At 36.1% G+C, this 8,778-nt stretch overlaps 1 protein-coding gene across 1 annotated transcript in view; it reads left to right on the top strand.

Moving 5' to 3' along the window:
• The window catches only part of HMCN1 (hemicentin 1), a 440,557-nt gene that overhangs the window by 179,860 nt on the left and 251,919 nt on the right, over nucleotides 1-8,778 (top strand). Inside the window, 2 exon segments of the mRNA XM_003785789.2 lie at nucleotides 1,061-1,182; nucleotides 6,203-6,478. Of these exon segments, the coding sequence (XP_003785837.1) occupies nucleotides 1,061-1,182; nucleotides 6,203-6,478 (398 nt within the window).

Genomic DNA, 8,778 nt, shown 5'->3' with positions numbered 1-8,778 from the left:
AATATTCATTAAATGAATGAGTATATATCAGATGGATTTAACCTAAAATAGAATTTAACTATGAAACTGATCAGTTTTTTCCCAATTGTATGTGTAGATTGAAGCAGATATGGTATATAGTCCTATGTGGAGCTTGTATAAAAGAAACTTAAGGAGGCCAGGTGCAGTGACTCACGCCTGTAATCCTATCACTCTGGGAGACTGAGGAGGATGGATTGCTTGAGCTTAGGAGTTTGGGACTAGCCTGAGCCAGAGTGAGACATCATCTGTAAAGAAATAGCTGGGCCTGGGCAGCACCTGTGGCTCAAAGGAGTAGGGCGCTGGCCCCATATGCCAGAGGTGGCGGGTTTAAGCCCAGCCCTGGCCAAAAACTGTAAAAAGAAAAAAAAAAAAATAACTGGGCCTGTGACAGGCCTCTGTAGTCCCAGCTACTTTGAAGGCTGAGGCAAGAAAATGGAAGCCCAAGATTTTGAAGTTGCTGTGAGCTGTGATGCTCTAGCACTCTATCGAGGTTGACAAAGTGAGACTCTGTCTCCAAAAATACAAAACAAAACAAAAACCCTTCAAACTAAAACAATTAGATACAAAATTCAAAAAAATATATATTAAAAAAGGAACTTGAGACCTTATTATTTTAGAATCAAAAAGTAGATTTCCTACCTTCTACCGTATAAATTACCTGACTGAAGTGCTTTTGCCAAGATCCCCACTGACATGACCCAAAATTGGAAAGGAGTGGGGAAGGAGAGAGGATATAATGCCTGTTCCTTTGTCAGCTCTATTATCTAATATATTGATATGGCTGAAAAATGTTTCCCTAAGGAAATTTGCAGTCTTCATATTTCTTGTCTTCGTTGGGTCAATTTTGCTCAGGGAAGAAAAGCTTACCTTTCTAGCTTATGTGTGTAATCGTAAGTTAAAAACAACTCTGCAGTTTTATCAATTTTTTTCTTTATATTGTTGTTTTGGATGAACCCTTCAAAACAAATGGTGGGATCATGGCTTTCATCTCGGTCTTGGTTTTACAGTAACCAAAAGATTTCTATTTTCTGACTTCTAGAGAATCTGCCACTGTGAACTGGGATATTGAAAAGGTCACTTTGTCTGATGAAGGCTCCTACGAGTGCGTCGCTGTCAGCAGCGTGGGGACTGGGCAGGCACAGACATTTTTTGATGTATCAGGTAATTCTCTCTCATTCTTTTGCAGTCGCCTGAGTATTAATGTGGCTATGGAAATAGGATGTTTGCTAGGCAATTTGTATTTATGAATTTATCTTTATGATTGTTTTATCATCCTCTCTCTTTCCACCGAATTGTGATCTCTACTTGCTTCACCCCATATCAACTACGTGACCTCCTTGGGCCAATTATTTAAGGACTTCAGTGCCGTGGTTTCTCTCACTATACAAAGAGGATGATAACAATGCCAGTCTCTATCTCAATGCCTGGAGAATCTGTGAGGATTTAGAGATAGATGTTATATATGTATAACATCCTTAGAAGGTAGCCCGGAACACTGAAGCACTTAATAGACATTCTTATTATGACTGTTACTGTTACTATTATTATCTTATCATCATTGTCACCCATTAACAAATATTTTTTGAAATAGTCATAAAGCATTTTCTCTTGAGAAAATAAATCTTAAGGACAGAAACTATTCTGATAATAACAAGATTAAACTTTGCCTCCCTCTTCCATATCCCAGAATCCCATACGAAGAGATTCTGACATCCATTGTTTTTTTTTATTAAATGAAAGCTATGTACATTAATGCAAACATGGGGTACAGTGTAGTGTTTTCATATACAATTTGAAATATTTTCATCAAACTGGTTAGCATAGACTTTATGTCATTTACTTAGTTATTGTGTTAAGACATTTATACTCTAGTTTTAGAAAGATTCACTTAGACCCTTGCAAGACACACCTCTACGGATTCTGACATCTAAACGGAAGACAATCAAGAAAGTGATCACATTCAAGGAATAGAAGGCCTCAGTGGCTACAAGATTGGCCTTACCAAGGGCAGAAGTAGTGCCATTATTTTATATTCAAATAGTATGTTTCCTATGAATACATGGGAGGCAAGGTTTATATTATTTTACAAGGTAAAATGTATTGATAGGAAAAAAATAATTTTTCCTCTAATCTCACAGAATTCTTAGGAGCAAAAAAAGCACTACCATGTATAATCAATGATCAAGATTAAGCCACTTACTCAGTATTTATATACAATTTATTGCAAACATTATTTTGACTGAATTATTTTCTTCCTGTCTTCTGGACTAGTGTTGCTGTGTGTTTAATGTATTTTGACCTAAATATCATACTAATGAATTTATAACAATTTTTTTTAGTATTAATGTATATTTTCTTGAGACCGTTTAAGACAAAGGAAACTTTATAATCATAGAACTGTTTAGAAACCTAAGAATGGTTATGTTTGCTATTAGTAAGTTCAAGGTAAATTTTAAGGCAGAGGCATGTAAGTCAGAGAAGCATTCCTCTTGCAGTACAACTATTTGTATTCTGTTATTGTTAGAAAAATAAAGTTCATCTTCTAAAATAATTTAGCAAGTTTACGTACATCACACACGATTCCTTTTTCATCTCCAGCAATTATGAAAAGCACTGGAATTGCATCAACATTCCTCAGCTTCTGGGAAAACAAACACTAGAGCACTTCAATATTTTTTTCCCAGAAATATTAATTAAGAGGACAACAGGGAAAGACGTTTGAGTGAGTTGACTCAAACATTTTACATAAATAACTGTGAAGTGCCAGGAAGAACTTGTGAACTCTTCTGAACTTGGCTCTATGGAGTCAGGGACATCTATGTGTGTATCCTACATGCATTCTTTTAGTGTTGGTCTGTGCCAGCTAGGCAGTGAAATAAATAGGAAATTTACTGTGCCCAAGCAGATTTTCAGGGATTGTTTCCTACTTAGTCATATAGGAAATAGAGGAGCAGAAGCATTGCTGGTAATGGCAATGACCAGGACGGCAGAAGTCATAAGCAAATGCACCTTTGGACTTGATGGTAGCCATCTTTCTCTGGGCTAGGACCAGACTTTAACCCCCACCACTTCCAGATTTCCCTTATCCTAGGCTGAGGTCCAGAGTGTCCACTCTACTGTGACTGCTTATCAGCACACTGGAATCACAGGATAATTATAAAGCCTATATTTTGTAAAGGAGTGTTAGGAAACAAGGCATTATAAGAATATCACCATTCTTGTGTCCTTATAGACACTGTTTTATTTTATGAAGAGCACCCAAGAGCAGTCATTCAAGGAAAAGCTAAAGTTCTACCAACATCTTATCCCACTTTTTCTTTTTTTAGCCTTTTCTTCTAGTTGACATGTTCGAGAAGTTTGGTTCATTTGAATTGTTGGTTATTGATTGTTTTAAATGCAAAATGGATATAGATAGCATTGTGCTTTTATTAAATAAAGTACATAGAAACTAATGACTAAAACTGTAGAAGCATGAAAACTCATTCTTTCCAAATGATATTTGGTAGTGTAGTATTGCAAAGTTATTGTACTTTTCCGAATGAAGATGAATTTCTTTATTAATGGAATGTCGTATTCCTCAAATACGTGCTCGTATGTGCAGGCACACACACACACACACATACACGGAGTACTACAATTCTGGGTTTAAGTAAAATTCTAAATAGAGAAAACTTGTCAGGGCCACGTTAGTGTCAGGAAATCTTAAACTATAATTACAGGTTGTTCTTTTAGAACAGGATAAGATGTGGAAATAATCATCCACAGTCTCCTCATTTTGTAGCTAAAGAAACAGAAGCCCAGGGCAAGCACATGACCTATTTATGATGAGATGGGTAGGCAGAAAGAAGCAGATTCCTGGCCTCTTGAGTCTCAGTGTAGTGGTCTTTACTTAATGTCCCCAAGCCTATGCATCTTATTGCTTTCCTCCCTTAGTATCGAGGTTCTTTCTCTGGTACCCTAATCCTAGCCTCAGCCATGCTTTATTTCACTTAGAAATAGCTGCCTTTTATGCCCTTGGGCTTCTTCACTAACTGCTATGATTCTCCCTCATTGCTTCCTTAGCCATATCAGATTTATTCATGTATTTATAAATATTTCAGTAATCATTATCTCAAGATATTTTTGCAATGATGGTATTACATGCTATTATTTCAAATCTCCTCTGTCCATGTGTGTTATTAGAAAGTAGGCGTTTTACTTATTTGAACTTATTTTTGGAAAGGAAATAGACTCTGAGGCAGAGTCTTGCTTGCAAGAGGATTTGGGGGGAGTTCTCCAAGGAAAAGCAACTGGAAGGGAGTGAGGAAAACAGGAGATGAACTGTGCTGCTTTTGAAAAAAGGGCCTCAGCTGACCCTACAGGGAGCTCTGGATCTGAGACAGCTCTAAATTGAGGCAGGAGAGCTGGGTGTTTTGTCCTCATTAAGTGGTGGTCAGATGTGGGCTGCACTGGGAAGGGGGCCTAACTTTCAGCATGTTAACTCAGGACATTAGAGCTGGAAAGGATCCTTAAAATAATTCAATCAGCTCACTTTTCATATAGAGAAACAAAACTTTTAGTAAATTGGCTTCTGTAAAGTCACACAGCTAGGTAGAGGTAGAGCAAGGCTTCCTCTAAGTGCCAGATTCAGCAAGTAAAAACACAGGATGCCTAGTTAAATTAGAACCTCGTGTAAGTATGTCCCAAATAGCGCATGAGGCATGCTAAAATGTTATTTGATGTTTCTTTGAAATTCAAATTTAAGAAAATGCTCTATATTTTATCTGTCAACTCCAGCCAGAGTCCAATCAAAGCTTCCTAACTTAGTCATCTACCATTTCCATTGGATTCACCAGCTATTTTCATATGAGATTTTAAAAACATAACAGAATAACAAAGAATTGTGTTTATCTCTTTACAATTTAAAATAGCATATACTACTTATAAAAAGTTTAGAAAATGGGGATAAATATAACAGAAGATATGGCAGATGCACCCATTTCTATCACCGGGAGATACCAGCATGGCTTTGGCCTATTTGCCTCCAGTCTACATTCTGGGTTTCTGATATTGATGTGCATTATGTGTGCTTTTAAATAACACAGGGAGAAAGTTCGAGCTGGAATATCTGACACTCTCTCTTATTTAAACTAAAACAGACACTTGGATTCCCAACTAACATAGATCACCTTAGTTTTTATTTAAAATGGCTTACCATGGGAGATCATTTTAAAGCATTTGGGCAGAGTGAGCTGTACAGAGGGAAGTTAGACTCACTCTTAAAACTAACTAGAGCACTGTGTCTCTGTAGAAATGTTGGTTAAATATTTAATTAGTAAATGGCTTTTGACCACATTTGAAATGTGCATGCAGTACTCAATGCCTTTTGTACACAGGGCTTTGTGTGTTCGATTTTTATTAATGGTCTATCCCTACTGTTCACATGGCCTTTTTAGATCAGACTCTTCCCCCATCCATGCTAGGATATCATTTGTCTGACTGTACTGTTGTCCTGTGTATTCTGAATTAGGATTCTTTTTTAAATCCCCCTTAAACCTGATACTGTCCTTCCTATGTAAACTATTCTTTCTATCCTGTTTTCTTTAAAATCCTAGACATATATATTTTTTAAATTTAGCCATCCATAAATGCTACCTTCATCTACACTGCAATAAAAAGTTTGCCTCATTCTGCATTCTTGAATCAGTTCCATACCTCTTCAACTCTCACGTCTATAATTTGTGGATTTAGACTCACACTTTGGTATATACACGTGCACTGCTTTTTAAAGCATCCTTTAACTAGATGATAATTTGGAGGGGTTCCCAGACATATGGATTAATCAATAAGTTCTGTTGTAATGCATCATTCCTACTAGATATTCCCTATAAACTCGTTCAGTTTTTTAAATTTTCATCTGATTTAGGAGGGTACAAGTTGAATTCCACTGCATGGATATATAGTGTAGTAGTGAAGTCTGGGCTTTTAACTATGCCTGTCACCTGAATAGTGTATGATGTACCCAACAGGTAATTTTCATTCCTCACCCCCTACTGTCTGTCCTTTTAAGTCTCCATCCAGTTTCCATTATACCACTCTGCGTGTCCTTGCGCCTCGTAGCCTATTCAGTTTTTAAACTACATCTGTAAGTGAGCTAAATGGTTTTGACATCTCTTGATTTGCATCTTTTGTTTTCACACAGAGCCTCCCCCAGTCATCCAAGTGCCTAACAATGTTACAGTCACTCCTGGAGAGAGAGCAGTTTTGACATGTCTTGTCATCAGTGCTGCAGATTACAATCAAACCTGGCAGAGGAATGACAGAGATGTCAGACTGACAGAGCCAGCAAGAATTCGGACCTTGGCTAACCTCTCATTGGAGATAAGGGGTGTGAAATTCAGCGATGCCGGAGAATATCACTGCAGGGTTTCCAGTGAAGGTGGCTCCGCAGCTGCATCAGTGTTCCTCACGGTGCAAGGTATTGTGCTGATGGTGACTTCTGGATCACGGTCTCTTTCTGTCTTTCTCCATTGATCTCTGTCTCCCTAAGTTGGCTGAGAAGGAGAAGATCCACTCAAGCAATCACAATTTTGAATGTTAAACTGCTTGGGGATCTTCAGTGTACTTACACTGATTAAACTGGAAACTAAACATCACTGGCAAGGAGGTGACTTCGGTACAATCACAGCTGACTCTACTAGTTGAAGATGTCTGTATAAAGGGAATATAAAAATGATCTTTGGATGATTTGCCAGCTTTAAATTCTCTAATCTTTTATGTGAATTTTTTAAAAAATCAAATTAATAATTGATTCAAAAAAATTTCTTCCTAATTTAAATACTGTATGGTTGCACATATAGCTAATTTACTTTTTATCTATTTTATTTTTTTGAAATAGAGTCTCAAGCTGTCACCCTGGGTAGACTGTCATGGTGTCATAGCTCATAGCAACCTTCAACTCGGCTCAAGTGTTCCTCTTGACTTAGTTTTTTTCTATTTTTAGTAGAGATGGGGGTCTCGCTTTTTGTACTTTTTATTTTTTAATTAAATTTAATAATTTATTATTATAAGGCTTTCAAATGTCTCTCACCTTGGTGAAATTTTATTGAAATTTAAGCAGAGTTGTTTTTACATTTTTGTCTTACACACACACATACACACAAACGTGTACTTATTGAAAATATACAAATGGCAAGTCAGTTTTGAATTGAGTCTATATAGGCTAAATATTCAGATAGCTGAAAAGAAGTGTATTATTAAAGTAGTTTAATGGCTACTAAATCTATATATTCAGTATGAAAGAAGATCAGAAACTACTCCAAACTTTCTCTTTTAGTTGAATCATATTTGGCTTCTAAATGTCCATAGACACGGTGGGAATCTTGATATAATGAGCAAATTGCTGTTGGCAGTTTTTCCACTATTAAGCTGAAAGGTTAGTTGCTGCCTCAGCAGACTATTTCATTTCAAATCCTTGATGTGGGAGACTGATTACACCAGAATTGGGTCTAGCCATTTGGTTATGTTATAGAAACAACTTTATAATATGCCTGAAGTAACACTCTCAGATAAACTTCCTAGATAATTTGAGTTAATCCAAATAGCAACTTAGGTTACTAGAACTGTGGAACCATTTACCAAACTGATTGTTTCAGATAAAATAAATGCTAATGGACTCCTGGAATTTGATCATGGATCTTTATTTGCAGTTTCTTAGACTGAATTGTAAAATAAAATCAGAGCCTTCCTTGTTTACCCAATTAACTTTTTAGTCCATTAATATTCTATTTAGTGCATTAGAGCAATGATTCTCAAACTTTTATGGAACTTTTTTTTAAAAAGAGCAGATTTCTAACCCCACATCCAGAGATTGTGTTACCATTGGTCTGGCAGGGGGGCCTAGAAATCTGCATTTTAATAGATTTCTCAAGTGGTTCCATGATCATTTTCTAAAAACAGCATTTGAATCTATTCTCCAGAGTGATCTAGAAATGTGTGTCTTTAAAGGAAGCCCTTGACCCCTGTATTTTTGCTGGGAAAATAAAGTCCTTGTTACACAGTGATTTAAATAAGTGCTGAAGTGAGATGTTATATAATACACATGTAATGCACAACATATAAATACAGATAACATGTCACATTAAATTATTCCTGGATATTCTGTCCGATTACTAGTGCAAATCTGTCAAGATTTGCATTCTTTAATGGCCTCTCTGATTGGCCTTGGTATTTTAGGGGCAAATTTTTATAAGTAAGGATATTTTAAATATCTGAATTTGATACTCTAGAATTGATGATTCTCTTCTGAACAACAAGAAACCATAGCATATTGTAGTGATCTGAATGTATTATTTTATGGTTGAATGCATCATTGAAAAACTGTGGATGTCTGCTGAAGTAAACTGTAACACCTAGAGGTATATAGTTCATGATAATAATGAGATGCTTATAAACTATTGACGTTAAATGTTTAATTGCAAATTAATTTTATGCAGTTAAGTGTTTTAAAAAAACAGGAATAAAAATAGTTCTAGAAATCATAATAGATAAAATAATTACGTTGAATACATATTTTAGAAACAATTTCTTTTTGCTTATAAGATAATCTGTAATCAGTGGCTTAATTTATAGCTTTTTTCATGTTGCTATGCCTCCACAGGTGTGTTTGGGAACTATTTCTACTTGAAATACTCATAAGAGTTAAAAATCCAAATTCTAAAAATCCAGATTCTATGGGGTGGGGGAAAGCAAGAGCAGAGAGAGAGAAGGAGGGAGGGT

Source organism: Otolemur garnettii, unplaced genomic scaffold (assembly GCF_000181295.1).
Source record: "Otolemur garnettii isolate 467f Iridium unplaced genomic scaffold, OtoGar3 scaffold00016, whole genome shotgun sequence".
NCBI classification, from domain to species: domain Eukaryota; kingdom Metazoa; phylum Chordata; class Mammalia; order Primates; family Galagidae; genus Otolemur; species Otolemur garnettii.
Note: the sequence above shows the minus strand (reverse complement) of the source record. Positions and strands in the feature narration are given on the sequence as shown.